The 18,343-nt window shown below is 40.9% G+C and overlaps 2 protein-coding genes across 2 annotated transcripts in view; both read left to right on the top strand.

Annotated features, from left to right (window-relative positions):
* Positions 1 to 691: 691 nt before the first annotated feature.
* On the top strand, positions 692 to 11,988 carry LOC147575943 (uncharacterized). Its single transcript, XM_086679781.1, has 3 exons — positions 692 to 995; positions 5,510 to 5,535; positions 9,522 to 11,988. Exons 1-3 carry the CDS (start codon positions 870 to 872, stop codon positions 9,697 to 9,699), a joined length of 330 nt encoding a protein of 109 aa, XP_086535907.1. The 5' UTR covers positions 692 to 869; the 3' UTR covers positions 9,700 to 11,988.
* A 5,858-nt stretch (positions 11,989 to 17,846) lies between these two features.
* ANK3 (ankyrin 3) overlaps positions 17,847 to 18,343 on the top strand; it is a 690,167-nt gene continuing 689,670 nt past the window's right edge. Inside the window, exon 1 of the mRNA XM_086679761.1 lies at positions 17,847 to 18,120. Coding sequence (XP_086535887.1) covers positions 18,064 to 18,120 — 57 coding nt within the window. The 5' untranslated portion in view covers positions 17,847 to 18,063. The remainder of the gene's footprint in view (positions 18,121 to 18,343) is intronic.

Below are 18,343 nucleotides of genomic sequence, written 5' to 3'. Positions count from 1 at the left end.
GACCCACCCAGGTGCCCCTCATAAATGTATTTTTAAATGAATGCATGTAAAAATGGGTGAATGAAGAATGTAGGTCCAAGCATCTTCACATATTCTGGTTGCTCTTTTCTTCTATATTTCTTGTACTAATGTGTTAATGCCTCAATGTGTCTTATTTAACTGAGTTTCAGGCTTATCTTTTCAGCTGCTGGGATTAAAGTCTTGGTGAAATCACAGAATGCTAACATTGGAAGTGACCCTAAATATTCATAGTTTAAACCTTTTTCATTTTTAAAGGAGGCAACCAAGGTTGAAAAAGTTGAAGTTATTTTCTAGGGAGTCAGAGTAGGGAAGGGGTTCAGGACAGACCCCTCCACCCCCTCTGCCCTTGTCCTGGGAATGTGCCACTTTGGCATGTGGATTATTTTGAGCTAAAGGCATTTGAGACCGTGTGGGCTCAAGAAAAACTTTGGTCTCTCCCTTAACCACACAGAAGAAACTAAACTGGGCTCTTTCCCAGAATAAGGGCTATTAACAGAGATGTATTTTATCTGAGTGATCCATCTGTATGGCAGGGCAAACATCTAATTACCAAACATCTGGTCTTCTTACCACCCTGTGAAATGCATTCCTTTGCTCTGAAATACCAGATCCCTACGCCCCTCTCTTTCAGAATGACATATATATCTCATTCTGTCTGCCTGTCTTTGGCATTTCCATGTCTATGTGGATTCCCTATACGTATGCCTCTTAAATTTGATTTTCTCTTGTTAATGTGTCTTCCGTCAATTTGATTCTTAGTGCAACCAGAAGGCCCTTTGAGAGGACAGGAATTCTTGCTCCCAACAGTTGGTGTGGTTGGCAGGATACTTTAACTCATTGGACGTTGCATGGCTGGACAGTGCTGCAGCAGACAGATCCTGGGACACCTGACGTATAGTCAGCAGAAGGTGAGATTTCTTAACCATAGACACCTCCTGGAATCTCTGTCTGCAGAGTCTAATGGAGCAAGAGTGGTAAGAGTCTTTTCTCTCTTTCTAAATTTAGATTAGCAGGAAGAAACATTTGTGGTACTAGCCTGGTGACTCTTTGGTTAAATTTGGCAGCATAGTCTCTGGTTACTGATCCATTTCCTCCCAGAGATTGTCTTTGCTTTCCTTTTTCTGTCTTTTATGTTGTTTGCCATCTGTTGCAAAGCTGCAAAATTGGTGGGCACAAGGTGACCACTTAAAAGCTCTTAGAGCACTTGCCACCTCAATAAGACTCCTGTGATAGGACAATTTGGTCAGAGGATTGGTTGGATTGATTCTAGGTCATCTGCCCACCTTAAGAAAACTTCCATGAAGTGAGGTCCACTGTAAAACAAAACACTGTAGCATATCCCTCTTATGTATTATTGTGGCTCCAAGAGACCCAAGGCTTATATAAAGCTGTTAGAGTTTTCCTCTTGTCTTGTGCTGTGTCCTAAGAGTTTGGCTTTGTGACCAATGATAATCTTCTTTTTGGTCTCCACCATTTAGAGAGTGGACATTGGGTACACATTGGTGGCCAATCAAATAGACTGGGGATCTTAGTTTCTGTCTGTGTTTGGCTGTGCCAGTTCTCAGGGCATCTGACATGAGAGTTTCCAGCCCATAGGAACCTTTGTCGTCTCAACTGTCATTGTTTGTTAGTGCTAGAAAGTTCCAGAAGTACCTGCCTGGTGTCACAGATTAGTGAGTCTGTGACTAAAGGCACCTCACATTTTTGTGGGAGACTGGAGACACTATTTTCACTGCACCATCCTTACCACCTGTGCAACAAAAGCTCTTTGCTTTCTTGGACTAATGTTGGAAGCAAACTTTTGGATCATAGGGATGTATTATCTATGTCCTCTCTAGACACCTCTTGCGTCTTTGGTTAAGCCATTAAAAGGCTTCTTGGGGCACCTGGGTGGCTCAGTCAGTTAAGCATCCGACTTTGGCTTAGGTCATGATCTCATGGTTCATGAGTTCAAGTCCTGTGTCGGGCTCTGTGCCGACAGCTCAGAGCCTGGAGCCTGCTTGGGATTCTGTGAGTCCCTCTCTTTCTGCCTCTCCCCTGCTTGCACTCTGTCTCTCTTTCAAAAATAAACATTTAAATAATATAAAAATAAAAGGCTTCTTGGTTTGAGTCACTATTAAGAGATCCTGCTTGTCAATGGCCAGAAAACGGATTCTTTAAATTGGCTATATTTAAAAAATATATATTATAAAGAGCTCTCAATTGTCTTATTAGTATAACAGCTAGTTTCAGGGACTCCCTTGACAAGATAAAAGGACAGAAAGTAGACACAGACAAGAAAAAAATGTCCACATCCAATATAAATTCCCCTCTTAAAATCTGGTTGCATGTGTCTGCTGTAACTTCCCTTTCCCTGACAGATTTACAGAGATCACTCTGGCTTAATCTCTAGGTTCAAAGTGTACATGTGGCTCACATAACTGATAAAAGCCAGAAAATGAATTTAACAAAAGCACATGAGATTGTCTCACTTTGCTCCTAGTTTCTGGGGCTTGATAATCCGTCTCTGTCTACCCTCAGGCATTCCTGTACAACATCCTTTGCAGGAGTATCCTAGACCCCCACTACAAAAAAATTTGCGTCCCCTGGATAACAGCAGAGCTTTTAAATTATAAAGCCCTTTTGCCTCTACTTTCAAAAGATCCCACCAAATTTAGAGAGTAATTAGAAAGATTATTTGGCCATATTCATAACCTTCCCTTCTGAGGAAATAGATGACAAAAATTCCTCCTAGGCTCTCCTACAACTGATTTGCAAAAGGCCAATATTCGGGCCTGAATAGTAGTCAAGGTTAAAGGAGTTTGTTAAAATACTTTATACAGACTTTACAAAGGCATAAATCTTTTGGTTCCCATTTTAGTTAAAATTCTCCCTGATATAAAGAAGTAAACTTAGTTAAAAAGATAGGCTAACCCTTTGATATTTAAGGTATAATCCAGTTCTTTGGGGGAGTTAGAAACAACTGTCCTTATCTTATAAATCTCTATAAAACCAGAACTATAGCCCTAGAAATAAATTGAAGCCCACCCATCTTTACCAACTCTAAATCTTGACTATTTCTTTCAAAATGTTTGTGGACATTATTAAAAATAATCAGGATATTGAATCAAAATTGTTCTGTACTTTTTTTAAAAAGGGTAAATTTTAAACTTTTTAAAAAGTTTATTGATATATTTTGGGAGAGAGAAACAGAGATAGAGTGAGCAGGGCGAGAGAGCAGGCAGAGAGAGAGAGAGGGAGAGAGAGAATTCCAAGGAGGCTCTGCACTGTCAGCACAGAGCCCCACTCAGGGCTCAAACCCATGTGCCATGAGATCATGACCTGAGCTGAAACCAAGAGTTAGATGCTTAACCCACTGAGCCACCCAGGCGCCCCAAGGGTAAATTTTAAATAGCAGTTACCTAAAAATTCTAAAAAAAATTTTTCTTTACACTCTTCTCTGCCCCTGAAATTATAAATCTTATCACATCTTTGATAAGCAACTCTGTATGCAGGGAACATTAGATGTGTTTTTGAAAAGTATGAAGAATAGGAATACATTTTTATTGAGGTAAAAGAAAGTAATTTTGTCCTAAAATGAGACTGGTTACTTAGAAGTCTTAGGACAGAATCTGAATGAAAAGGAAATTGTGGAAGGTTTGTGAAGGGAAATCTTTGAAAAAGAATTGTACACATGCTCAGGACTAAACTAAGATTGGAATGAATGAGTTCTAAAAGTATGCTGGGGGGACACCTGGGTGGCTTAGTCTGTAGAGCATTGGCTCTTGATGTCAGCTCAGGTCATGATCCCAGGGTCGTGAGATCAAGCCCCATGTCTTGTGCTCTGCACTGAGCATGGAGTGGAGCCTGTTTAGGATGCTCTCTTTCCTTCTCTCCGCCTCTGTCTCCTGCTCTAAAATAAAATAAAACAATTTTTTTTAATAAAAAATAAAAGTACTCAGGTATTAGATTGACAGTCAGCCTTTTCTTTGTTAGAAGTACAAAGTTTTCTTGAACTATTGGTCTGCTCTTCACAAACAATTGTAAACAAGGGGCACCTGGGGGGCTTAGTCAGTTAAGTTTCTGACTCTTGATTTAAGTAGGTGAGTTTGAGAGTTCAAGCCCCGAGTCAGGCTCCAAGCTGACAGCAAGGAGCCTGCTTGGCATTCTCTCTCTCTCTCTCTCTCTCTCTCTCTCTCTCGGCCTCTCCCCCATTTTTACTTATGCATACTCTCTCTTTCTCTCTCTCTCTCTCTCTCAAAAAAAAATGTAAACAAATGCTTTTCTTTACCTTTAAGTAATCTGCCAAAAAACCAATGATTCCAGATTTGCCAAAATAATTTCCAATGTTTATCAGGTCTTTGATTACTTAAGGAAACTAAGTCTTAATATTAAAAGACCTAAATTTTACTCGCAATGATGTGACTTTCTGTATTTGCCTTTGACATCTTTTATTGTCACTTTGATGAAATGGATCATTAAATACTGTTTTCACAATGATTGTGATTCTATTTAATCAAATATTCAAACTTCTGATATTTTTTTGGACTTAGTTTTCAAAACCAAATTCTAAAATAAAGTCTTTTGACCATAATCTAACTGAAATTTTCCAGCGGGCCCCTGGAACATTTTTAGAGAAAAAAATTTGTGAGAAATTAAGTTAATTAGACTTGTTTGGTATGTCAAATTATGTGGGACGCATTGTCAAATAAGTGTTATCAAACACTATTATGTTATATTTATACAGACATGTTATTGAAACTAGAGTTCTAAAATTATGTGAAACTCCTAGAAATGTGACGTCCTGGTATATTATTGTCTTGAAGTGTTGTGTATCACAAAAATGACCCTATTTCCTTGTCAATTGCATTATAATGAATTCAAATGAGGTGTGTGTGTGTGTGTGTGTGTGCGCGCGCACGCGCGTGTGTTGTATTTGTGCTTTATGCAGGGAGAGTGCATGGTATATACATAAATTGTGTAGTTTGTGCAGTGTAAATGTGGTATATGTGTGTTTTTTTAAGTTTTTTATTTTCATTCCAGTATAGTTAGAGTACAATGTTGCATTAGTTTCAAGTACAGTATAGTCAAATCAGATCATTAACCATGGCTATTTTAAGTCTTTTATCATTTACAGACACTCATGCTTGTACTCAGATGCTTTATGAAAGTTTATTGCAAATGTGCTTCATCTTCAGTGAGACTCATGGAAAAAACTCTGAGTACAGGTTTCTGATAAGCTTAAGATCATAAAACTGAACTAGATAAAAATTTCCAGAACTAGTGGAAAAATTGGATTCAGGAAGAACAAGAATTAATAACATGAGACTGAATGATTTGAGGAAGAGGATTATACTTTTAACGACTTTTTGTTTGAAACATTGTTGACTTTTTAAAATGTTTTTCCCCCAGAGTTAAGAAAACTTTTTCTCTTAAGCTGACTTATAGCAATTTGATAAAATTATACCTTTGTGAACAAATTAAAACATTTATCTTTTCTCCTTGCCAGAACCCTCCAGAATTCAGAAAATCTCAGTAAGTATTCTTATATTTTTGTGGCAATATATTTATTTGCATAAGTTCAATAAGAATCTGTTATTCTTATGACAAGATACAAATAAAAACACTGGTTATATTACCAAGGCTTTGACTGGAATGTCATATATGACCAACATAAACTCAGATATGACCAGATAGCCTGAAGGAACTAAGGCTGGCTTTATGGAGCCAATAAAGCCCCCTTGGAAATGTCAGCCCGATACCTTGCTTACAGAGGTCACTTCCTGGCGGGTACAGGAATCTCAGAATATTTTGGGGACCTCAAGAAGAGAGGAATTGACCACAATTTATGGGCTTGTCTTCTGGCCCTGAGAGACTAAGGCTATTAGAAGTTAAATCTAGAGATTCCTTAAGAAAAGTTCCAACAAAGCAAGTTTTAAAGAGTTTGCATGGTCAATCACTATTCTTGCTGCACTTATGTAAATAATTAGGTTGAGGGTTTTTTTGAAACGAGTTATTTTTCCAAGCAAATGAGTGTTATTTTGGTTATCTTTGGTAAAAATGAGGGTGATTATGTAGAGAAATTATGTTTCAATAGCACATCTTTGTATGTATTCGATTTTAATACTATTCATTATAAAATGGACTAGATCCTGATTTCTTCTCGTGTCCTCCAATGCAAAGATCACCAGAGATGTTTGAACTGCAAACCAGGAAGATTTGTGAGATTGCACTACCTATCCTCACTCTATCTGAAGATACTTCAAGTGTGACATGTAGAAGTCTTCTCAACTGGCTACCCTCAGCACTCAGAACCTGGCTTAACATTTGGTCCAATTAACCATTGTTTTTCTTTTGTTTCCATAGAAACCCCTCTTATTTAATATCTGATTACTTGAACCATAGGTCTAACTTTGAGAACATACCTGTATCATGCCCCCCTGAAATGAGTTTGACTGAAATGACCTATTGTCAGGACTAAGAGACTGGGTCAGTGAGATGAAACAACTTGTTAGCTCAATTTTTTAATATGTGAAACTCCCATGGAAGTTTCAGATGGGGGAGTGGGAGAGGTTTAGGGCAGACTCCCTGACCATCTGAATGTGCCACTTTAGCATGTAGATTATTTTGAGCTAAAGGCACTTGAGACCCAGTGGGCTCAAGAGAAACTTTGTCCCTCATTTAGCCACACAGAAGAATCCAAATTTGAGGTCTTTCCCATAATAAGGGTTATTATCAGAGATAAATTTTATCTGAGTGACCCATCTGTATGGCAGGGCAAACATCTAATTGCCAAACATCTGTTCTTCTTTTCACCCTGGAAATGTATTTCTTTGCTCTGAAATCCCAGACCCCTATTCCCCTCTTGTTCAGAATGACATATATACCTCATTCTGTCTGCCTGTCTTTGGCATTTCCATGTCTATGTGTATTCCCTATACATATGCCTATTATATTTGATTTTCTCCTGTTAATCTATCTCATATCAATTTGATTTTTAGTCCAGCCAAAAAGACCTTGAGCGGGCAGGAGTTCTTGCCTCCTGAGAGTAGTCCTTCTAAATCCTGATCCGGACTTTTTACCACAACTAAGCTCTTCAGTATTGCAAATCAAATGCCTATTGCTTCCTTTTACCAATCTGGGAATTCAGAAGGCTTTCAACTGCCTTGAAATCAATCATTTCCACTGTTTCTTTCCTTTCCTTATTTTTGATTTAAGACATTGAGTATATATTAAATGTCTGTGTGTTCATCATGATGGGAATGCAAAGAAACATGTTCCCTACTCATGAAGCACTTACAGTGTTAGTTGAGAGTAGAAATACATATGATCATATTCATGGCAAGACATAATTATGGGAAAAATCCTGTGGATTTCCCCTGAAGTTGGTGTGTAACAAAAGTTTATTCCCTTGTAGACCATAACTTTTTCATTTTTCAGTGAGACCTTTGAAGAATCCTTTAGCAAGGCTGCTTATCTAAAGAACAGAATTTTAGCCGTATTAAGATGGGGCTGTCATTTTCAGTGGTATTGTTCTTTAAATGGAGCATAGCATCATCTTTACATTGAACTAACTGGCCAACATAATTGGTGTAGTTTGTTTTTGTCTCTTTATGTCTTTGGGTTATAATATAAGTTAAGGAATATGGATGGAACAACACAAACCAAATGGTTTTCCAACCAACTGTTCTGATGTGATGCACGAGAAATAGCCTCAGCCAGTCCTGGGAAGTGGTAAACTGTGATGAAGAGCATGGGATTTTTGTTAATAACCATTCATTAAGCAGATACCTATAAGTATTTCTTGAGTCCTTACTATATACCATGCACTATTGAATACTCTGATGATATAGCAGTGAATAAAAGGGAAAGTGAATATAGAGCTTATGTTCCAGTGGGGCAGACAGGCAATGACCAATCGCTTAGAAAGTTCACATAGTAATGAGTGCTGTGCAAAGAAAAACGTGATTGATGATGAAGCACAGACGGGAGGATCCATGAAGGCTTCTGGGGAAATATGACCTTCAGGGTAAGACCCAAATGATAAGAAGGAGGTGGCAGGAAGACCTGGAGGAAGGGCAGGGAAGATGCTGCAGGCAGAAGGAGCATCAGGTGGAGAAGCCATGAGATCAGATGGGTCTGGGCACATTTCAGAAACAGAATTTAGGCTGGTGTGGCAAGAGCCTGCAGGAGAAGAGTTATAGGGCAGGGGGTGAGATCAGAGAGGCAGGCAGGGGCCTGACCATGGCAGACTTTTTTGGCAGAATAAGAAATTTGGTTTTAACTCCAAAGGCAATAGAAGCCACTGGAGGATTTTAAGCAGGGGAGTCATATGATCTAATTTGCATTTTAAAAAGCACACTCTTGATGCTGTGACAAAAGTGAATTATAGGAAGGAGGGAGGGAAGCAAGGAGACCAGTTAGGATGCATGGGAGTATTCTAGATCAGAGATGGTGGCCTCTGAACAGGAGCAGAATGATAATACAGACAGACCTGATTACTTGACTCACTAGCAAGGAGAAACTGGTAAACTCTGGTTGCCAAGCCCTAATTTCCTCACCCATAAAAAGCAGGTAGTAATATCCATCTTGCAGATTTGTTTGGGGGATTGCCTGAGATAAAACAGAGTGCCTGCTACAAAGCCAAAGGATAGCATACTGGCAATCTAGATTGGGAGTCAGCAAACTGGCTCATTTGGTCCACCATTTGTTTTTGCTAATAAGTTTTATGTGAACATGACCATGCCCATTTGTTAGGCATGATCATTCTCACTGTACAACAGTGAAGTTGAGTAGTTGTAACAGAAACCATAGGGTCTGTAAAATCGAAAATACTTCATCTCTGACCCTTTATAGAAAGAGTTTGCTGACTGCGACCAAGACTGTAATAAAGAGTAGAAAGAATGTAAGACAGATGTACTATATCTATATACCTAGGAAGTGGTGCATTCAGAGAAATATTGGTGGCATGTCATGCAGTATATTTTTCAAGTGGTCTGTGAAAGAGAAGGCCCCAGCTATAAAGAGGCGATCAATAAAAGCATTTGAAATAAACTTAAAATGTCATTGTCATATAAACCAACAAATAATACCATGTAACATTCATATAATGTCTCTATCTTTCCATTCTGTTCATCAATAGTTTTATTAAAATCACTCACTATAGATATATAAATTCAATGTAAAAGAGGATAAGTGATGGAGAGGATAAGCAATATATTTCAATCAATTGGAAGACCCATACCTAAAAGACAGAGTTCAGTCAGGCCGTCAACAAGTATTAATTTAGCATTAAGTACGTGCTAGGTCCAGTGTTAGGTGCTGGGATATATGGTGGTAGGCATATACTACTTCCAGCTTTCGTGGTACTTTGAGTTTAATGTTTCCTTTTAGGGAAGACCTATAGGACAGTGTGTGAGTATCTTTGTGAGAAGAAAGTAAGACCCTCTCCTTCTTCAAGATACTTTATCTCCATCTATAGTAAATATTTTTAAAATATTGTTTTTCTTGCTCATCATCAGAGAAATACAAATCAAAACCACAAGGAGATACCAGCTCACACTGATCAGAATGGCTAAAATTAACAACTCAGATGTTGGCAAGGATGTGGAGAAAGAGCAACCCTATTGCACTGTTGTTGGGAATACAAACTGGTCCGGCCACTCTGGAAAACAGTGTGGAGGTTCTTCAAAATATTAAAAATAGAACTACCCTACAACCCAGCAATCGCACTACAAGGTATTTACCCCAAAGATACAAAAATGCTGATTTGAAGGGGCACATGCACCCCAATGTTTATAGCAGTACTATCAACAATAGCCAAGTTATGGAAAGAGCCCACACGTCCATCAACCGATGAATGGATTAAGAAGATGTGGTATACGATGGAATACTGCTTGGCGATGAAAAGGGATGAAGTTTTGACAATTGCAACAATGTGGATGGAACTGGAGGGTATTATGCTAAGTGACATAAGTCAGAGAAAGGCAGATACATGATTTCACTCATATGTGGAATTTGGGAAACTTAACAGGTGATCATAGGGGAAGGGAAGGAATAAAAAGATAGACAGGGAGGCAAACCACAAGAGACTCTCAAATACAAAGAACAAATTGAGGGTTGATGAGGGGTGGGGGAGGGGAAGGGTTAAATAGTTGATTGGCATTAAGGAGGGCACTTTTTGGGATGAGCACTGGGTGTTATATGTAAGTGATGAGTCACTGGGTTCTACCCCTGAAGCCATGCATGCTAACTAAGTCGAGAATAAAAAAATATATATAGTGGTTTTCTTAGGGCTATCTGCCAAAAACATGTAATATAAATATTCAACTCTACAGTAACTGCAATGTGAATGGAACCTGGGTGTGGTGCCCTTTTGCAGTACAGAAACTTGCTCAATTATATGCAGAAGTACAAGTATTTAGATGAGAAAGTGACTATAATATTATAAAGAAGGGACAGCCCTGGACTGAAGAGTGTGAAGACTGTTTCACTGGTTGTCAGTTTTAACTAAGTCGGTGATCCCTAAGTTGGGTTGTATCAGTATCCTAAGAGTGTCCACAAGAATTTCATATGACTCTCTAAACCTTTTAATGTAAAATTTGAACAAGCTACACACTGTTCTTGAAAGAGTGGACAAGGGGAAGAGCAGGCAAAATAAAACCATCAGTTATAGGATGTCTTTGTGACTGGAAAGTTGATGCTCTTGGAGGGCACAGCTGGTTTGGGGGCAGTGTTGGGGAGATGTGCTGTTGTGTTTCCATTTTCATCAAGTTGAACTTATTTATTTACTTATTTTCCAGTTTGAATTTAAAAACTCAGATTGGAAGTTCAAGGTTTTATATCACACAGTGATATACAATTAGAATCCCTAGATGCAGGAGTCCTGCAGAAGGCTACTCGAAACAGCTGTATAAAACACAAAGGCTGAAACTAGGCGATTCCATGGGAGCTGGGAGCAAAGCATGTAAGGAGTAGGTCAAGGAGCTTCATGGTTATTATTTCCCTTGGCTCAGGCCAAACATGCAAACACCTGAATTAAAAGATCTTGGTTCTGGTTTATCAGAATGAAAAGGAAGAGAGCAAAAGAAGCAACAGGGAACTAAAAGGAGTATGTGGGGAAAAAGAAAACATTTTAAAGGAAAATCTGATCCTTTTTAATCTCCCAATCCTGTTCTCAAGGTGTCATTTTCTTTCACTCCTTTCCTCTTGTGTCCTAGGTGCCATGTCGATGAACAACTCAAAGTGCCTCTTTCCTTTACTTTCCTAAGCACCCTCAATCAGAATCACGCAGCTTATTTCAATGGGAATTCAGCCAAGGGTAATAAGGGAAGTTTGCTTTTCCTTCTTACTATGAGGCTGAAATTTATCAATTTATTTCTCATTGCTAATTAGTTTTGCTTTATGGTAACTTTTTATATGTATTTTTGAGGATTGATATTACTATTATTCATACTATCATCACTTTATGTGTTTTTGAAATTCCAGACCAAAGTACGGGGAAGTGATAAATCATGTTAATTGGAATATGGAAATGGAGTTTACCACACTGATCTTTTCTATAACACTACTATGAAGTTTATTATGATTCTGATTATGATTATTACCCCTTTTTGTAAACTATTTTGTGATTTGGTTTTTTTTAAATTTTATTTTTAAGTAAGTAACATCTACATTCAACGTGGGGCTCAAACTCATGATCCCGAGATCAAGAGTCACATGCTCTACCAACTGAACCAGGCAGGTGCCCCATGTGATTGGGTTTTTAAAATATGTTGAGTCAAGGGGTGCCTGGGTGGCTCAGTCGGTTGAGCGTCCGACTTTGGCTCAGGTCATGATCTCCCAGTTTGTGAGTTTGAGCCCTGCGTCGGGCTCTGTGCTGACACCTTGGAGCCTGGAGCCTGCTTTGGATTCTGTGTCTCCTTCTCTCTCTGCCCTTCCCCCACTTGTGCCCTGTCTCTCTATCAAAAATAAATAAAATATAAAATATGTTGAGTCAGACAATGTTTCTCATTCCATAGGAGATACCCGAATAATCCCTATTTCCTTTGAAACGTTGAAGAAATTTAAGGAATTAAGTGATGGAAGTAGACACTAAAATATGTTATTTAACCATATTCTAAATGGGATTGTAAAAACTTACTCAATACACAAACATTGTCTTCTCATTCCAGTTGACTTTGATAAAAATATTGCTAAGCCATGATCTTTACTGTATATTTAGAAGTATGAGTTTCTACCCTGTAGAGACCATAAATGGGGAGAAAGGCCAAAAGCCACAAGAGAAAAAACATTTTGGTTCAACTTTGTGCTTGGTGAGCTGTTTTCTCTCATAAAATTTACAAATTAAGGGACATATTCCTATACACATTCATAGTCCCCATGGGTAGTGGTAACCAAATATGTTTCTTTTGAGAAATGTTTTTTTGTTACTTGCTTATCTTGTGAAACAAATACACATTCACTAACCATAATCTCCTGAACTTAGAAAAAAAATTTTTTCTCACAGGCAAAAACTTTCTGTAGTAACTCTTATTTCCCTGCTAATTACAGATTCCGTAGACATCATGCAAAAAATCAACTTTTCTCATTTGCTAATGTCCAGGTGGGAAATTTCTACTGTTTAAACACACTTGTGAGTTAGAGTCTGATTATAGTAGAAATTACTCTGGAAGGAATAGAGTGTCTAATTGAAGTTGTGGAGAAATATATAAATGTAGAAGCAGCAAAGGTATGACAGGGTAAAGAGCCCTTCTAGTGGTGGTTCTTGAAGTAACATTAGGTGACTTAAGGACAAGGTATTCACTACTTCTGTTAACACTGAGGAAAATGTTTACATCTATTGCCAGTGCTTGTATCCTCTAAACCCTTGTTAATTTTTTTTTTTTTTTATTGAAGAGAGAGGGTTCAGGCAGAATACAGAATAAATCAAGAAATTTACAATAATTTGTTTTCATCATATCTGTTGGGTGCAAGTGAAAGTGGTTTTCCATTAACATAGTAAGATAATATTTCTTTTAAAAATAAATTTGTGAGCTAAGAGTAAGTTAATGTAAATGAAAATATTAAGTAATAAAGGTGATACACAAATATGGCAAGTATTGTGAAGTGATAGAGTTCAGAATATTCCATTAGAGTTCTCTTAAAAGAGGTTAAATCGTCTTCAACCCAGACTTCTTCCAACTTCTTTTTTATCTTTCCTTCTTTCCTCTTTCCTCCTCTGATATGTTCTACTCTCAATGATTCAACAGCATGTACTGAGCCCATGTGTAGTGTCTGACATTGTGCTGGTTACTGTGAACACAGAAATACAGAGATTAATACATCATCATCTTCACTTTCAACCTGCTCAGTCTCACTGCAGACACAGTTATGCAAACAATTATTATACAATGAGAAATCTGATGTGCATGCAAGGTATAGTGTAGCCCAGAGGAGGAACAGCCATGCGGGAAGCAGGGAAAGGTATCGGGTTTCGACCTTGGGAATCAGTCCGATGAAATAATAGTCCAAGTTCATAAATATATCCTTAATCTATTCAGCAAACCTCTATTGAGCCTGATGTTGTGTTAAATACTGGGGATTTGGACATGAAAAAGATACAGTTGACACTTCAAGACGCTTTTGATTATAAGGGGAGACAGATAAGGAAAACAATGGTTATATAGATCTATATACCTTATCTGAAACTTTTGAAGGCAGATGAGTGTCACAATCCTGAATTTTTAGAATGTTAGTAAGGTGCACATACTGTATACTGCATAACAGCCATAAAAGCGTATGGAGCAGTACCCCACAATGAAAACATGTGACTATTCACACTAAATGGAATAAAGACTATAAATAGCCTCACATCAATTTGGTGTAGGTTATTAGTTATTGTAACATTTAAGATTTCTGAATTCAGAAGAGGGTGGATCTGTTCTTTAAAATAACCACAGTTATGTTTCCAGTTGTTTTGGAAGAACAAAGAAAGGTTGATGAAACACATTAAAAAAATTTTTTTTAAGTCATCTCTAAAACCAACGTGGGGCTCAAACTCATGACCCCGAGATCAAGAGTCACAAGCTGTACCAACTGAGCCAGCCTGGTGCCCCTGAACCACATTCTAATTGAAAAGTTGTTAGGGAAGCCTTCCTTAAAGATGTATTTTCTGAATGGGGTCTTGCTGGATGAATAGGAGGTATCCCCACAGAGACAATGGAGAAGACAAAGGACTGGAGGCTGGGGCGAAGGGTTTTCTAGGCAGTAGGGACAGCCTGTAGAAAGACAATGGACTTAGTGTTTGGGGGGAAATGATTCAGAATGGCCAGGTGAAGGTGTGTCTGAGACAGAGACAGAGAAGGGCATGGAGATGGAAATGCTGATGGAGAACAGCTGAGATCAGGTAGAGGCAGTGGTCAGGGCCCCTTGCTAAATCTCACCTTTATCCTGAAGCATAAAGAGAGCTAGTATGAGATTTTAACAGCATGTAGTCATGTGAACAGATTTGAAATTATAGAAAAATCATAATATTGGATGACAGAGTTGAACCACTACACAAATTCAGGCTTCTGTGGTTGTCTAATGAGAGATGAACAGAAAATGCAAGTTGACATGGTTTGCATATAGCAATTGCTCAATAACTTGTAGCGATTGGAAGGGCAAAGGCAAGGGTGTAGTGGGGAAGACTTAGAGATATTTCAGGGAATTATCTAGGACTCAGTATCTGATTGGACTAGGAGAGAGGGGGTGCAGAGCCTCCTCCCCTCCAAGACCTGCAAGTCTCCTCTCCTGGTTTCAGGGTCCCTGTTGCTTGGCATTCCATTTTGGACATGATGAAGTATGGGTTTGGGGATTAGGGAAATTATCTCCATTGGATTAGGGAGTCATCATGTGGAAGCTGAAGCCTTGATGTGGATGAGATCACAGAGAGACAGTGCCTGTATGAGAAGAAAGGAAGACTGAGGTCAAAGTCCAAGAAAATACTTAAGGAGAAGGAAAAGAAACTGTTGACCACTTAATTGCCTAGAAAGATCAACTGAGACAAAGTCTGGAAAACTCCACAATGGACATGACCAATAGGATGTCAAATGTGATTTTAAAAGAGCAGTTTCAGTCACTGAAGAGGGGCAGAGAGCGACTCTGACAGAGGACTGTGCAAGGGACCACCGTCCTTTTAAGACACCTGGCTGTGATGGGAGGGACTGAGAGCAGAAGGCCAAAATTAGAAGCGGTCATGGGGTGGTATGGAAAGACTTGGGTTTAATTTTAGTTTTTAAAGGTAGGAGTGCTGCCAGACGCCCAGCTTTTCCAGTGGTGTCACGGCCTGCCCCTGGATGAGAAGTGTGTTTAAGCTGAACACGAGTGTTTCTCAGAAGCAGGCGGACCGATAAACAAACTGGACTGGAAGAGCTCTGCAAGAGAGCACAACTTTCTAGGCTCGGCTCTTGTGCTAACTTGTTGTGCTGACTTCCTGCTGGGCTTTTGCACCTTCCTCCCTCCTTTGTCTATCTGGTTGGCTCCTTGCTACTTGTTTAAGACGGCTTTTATGGCTGTAAGGGTGCCTGGGAGCTGGCTTGTAAAATACCTATGTTTGTGCAGGATTTACCAAAGAGATGCTCTTCCCAAGCTACCCCATTCGTTTAGCCTGAATTGTGTGTTTCCTACATTTGACTGAGCCCAACTGATTCCTGAGCAGCTGAGGGCATAACGCACCAGGCTGGGCACAGTAAAGATGTAAGAAGACAGAGCATTTGCCTCTCTGGACCTTATAATCCAAGATATGGGAGTGTTTTGTAAATAATGGTAGCACTGGCTCTTAAAACTTTTGGAGGATATGTAGATCTCTTTGAAAAGTTGAATTTAATATAAAATTTCAGAGTGTGTGTGGACATGCTAAATTCCGAAGTGGTTTTCATTTATTTAATAAGGATTTTTTAAAATGTTTATTTATTTTTGAGAGAAAGAAACAGAGTGCAAGTGGGGGAGGTGCAGAGAGAGAGGGAGACACAGAATCTGAAGCAGGCTCCAGGCTCTGAGCTGTCAGCACAGAGCCCCATGCTGTGCTTGAACTCACACACCATGAGATCATGACCTGAGCCAAAGTTGGACGCTTAACTGACTGAGCCACCAGGTGCCTCTGAAGTGGTTTTTAAAACTCAAGTTAAGAATGCCCAAACTAGGGGCGCCTGGGTGGCGCAGTCGGTTAAGCGTCCGACTTCAGCCAGGTCACGATCTCGCGGTCCGTGAGTTCGAGCCCCGCGTCGGGCTCTGGGCTGATGGCTCGGAGCCTGGAGCCTGTTTCCGATTCTGTGTCTCCCTCTCTCTCTGCCCCTCCCCCGTTCATGCTCTGTCTCTCTCTGTCCCAAAAATAAATAAACGTTGAAAAAAAAAATTAAAAAAAAAGAATGCCCAAACTATAGAGTCGTTAGTGCTCTATTGGTTTGTAACCTTGGCCAAAATAATCTTTCTGAGACTCAATTTCCAGATTATACTGCCTGTCTTGCAAAGATTTGGGGAGGACTAAATGTGATATTAGGAGTATGATGCTTAGCACAGAGCCCAACATAAAGCTGGTGCAAATAAATGTTATTTCAGCTTTATGTGCATTAGGAAGGAAGTGAGCTAGGTGTTAAAATAGAGGCACAGCTAACTCACTACTTTCTGGTTAAGGAGTTATTCTGGCATCTAGTTGACGAAAACATTGTGCATTTCAATCATGTCATACCTACCTCTAGAATTTTGTTTTATCTCAGTCCCACCTGAATTATTACTATCTTTATTTACATAATTTAAAAACACTTACATATACTTGCTTAAAAAGGAAACTGGATCCCTACCATAAATAGAAAACCACTTTCACTTGCCATAAATAGTAACAATAAACAATGAAACTAAACAATGAAAATTTAACAATGCTATAAATTCTAGTTAGATACCAGTGCTCCCCTAGGGCTCCCCTTGGGACCTGCTCTTTGATAAATAGTTTAGTGTCAGAACACTTTCTTCTGGTTATAATCAGAAGAACTGGAAGAGAATTGAAAAGGAAATAACTTTCCCGCCAGTGTGATTCGCTGTTCTTTAATGCCCCGGCCCTGCTCGGTGCACAGACTGAACGCATCTCCCCTGACTCCAGTGACAGGCTCTCCCCCTTTGAGAGACATTGCTTCACACCCCGATCTGAATCTGAATAATAAATGTTGTGGGGGGACGCCTCCTGAATCCAACTGTCCCTCAGCCTGGTCCAGGACAGGAGCTCTGCAAGCCTGGTTATTTAAGCCTCTAGAAACAAGGCCACTCAGAGGTCCTGTCCCCTATTTCTTTGCTAGATCAGGCTCGGCGCCTACCTATCCCAGACGGCTCTGGAATTTTATTTTTTAACTGGACAAGTAGCCGAAGCATTCTGTGTGCTGCCGGAACCCCGGAGGGGAGGACGGGAGGCTGTGGACACTGTTTTGAAGCTGTCTGCCTGGCAGACACGGCTTCTGTATGGGTTATATGCTATAGATTGATAATAATAAAAAAGCAAAAGCAGCATTGCTCAATGATTTTACTCACCTGAGCTTCAATAAGCACCAATTAATCAAAGAATCAGAGACTTTTATTACTATTTTGTTACAATGGACGTGGCTAGGGGAACTGTATTCAGCAGCCCGCGGGAACTAGGACTTGCCCTCCCTCCCTTCCCGGAGCTACCTCGGCTCCCCTCCTCCCCAGGTAAGGTCCCCCACCCCACAGCCCCCGCTCCGCGCCCGCGGCCGCTCCGACCCCCCTTGCGCCCGCCGACTGGGCATGCTCGCCCGGGCCGGGCGGCCAGCGGGGCGCGGGCTCGGCTCTCTGCCGCGCCCCTACCTGAGGCGAAGCCCGCCCCCCGCACACCGGCCCGGGCGGGCACCTGGCGGGCGCTGCGGACACGGCAGGGGGAGGAGACAGCCGCGGGGCGGGCGCCGCGGGGCCGCGCGTGGCGTTGCCGAGCCGCAGCCGAACTTTCTCCCCAGAAGTCCCGCTTTTGGGGTCAGGAGGAGCGGGGCGGGGAGCGGAGAGCGGAGTTCCTGGAAGGAGCGGCGGCCGCAGCTTGGCAACATGGCTTCCTCCACCTCCTCCTCTCCGGCCGGGGCCGAGAGCACCCCTCCTGCGCAGGTGAGCGCCGCCCCGCCCCCCCCCCTACCTGTGGCTTCCTTCGCGGCGGGGGCGCGCGGGCGGCCGGGGGCCGGGTGCGGCGGGGGCCGCGGGGCGCCGGGGGCTGCCTGGACTCCTGCGCTCCGGGGTGCGCCGGGCGGCCCCGGCCACGCGAGCGGAGGGGGAGCGGATCCCCGCGGGTCGTGGGGTTCTGGCAGCGCCGAACTGAAGCCGCGGCCCGGGG

The sequence above is a fragment of the Puma concolor genome, chromosome D2, assembly GCF_028749965.1.
Source record: "Puma concolor isolate L17-30 chromosome D2, mPumCon1.1.hap2, whole genome shotgun sequence".
Taxonomy (NCBI): Eukaryota; Metazoa; Chordata; class Mammalia; order Carnivora; family Felidae; genus Puma; species Puma concolor.
Note: the sequence above shows the minus strand (reverse complement) of the source record. Positions and strands in the feature narration are given on the sequence as shown.

What these genes read in the sequence shown, in the direction of transcription:
- LOC147575943 (XM_086679781.1), top strand. Translation starts at nt 870, where the DNA reads ATGGCTGGACAGTGCTGCAGCAGACAGATCCTGGGACACCTGACGTAT. An exon ending in AGTCTAATGGAGCAAGAGTG is followed by an intron (nt 996 to 5,509) that starts GTAAGAGTCTTT and finishes TCTCCTTGCCAG; the next exon opens with AACCCTCCAGAATTCAGAAA. An exon ending in CCAGAATTCAGAAAATCTCA is followed by an intron (nt 5,536 to 9,521) that starts GTAAGTATTCTT and finishes GCTCATCATCAG; the next exon opens with AGAAATACAAATCAAAACCA.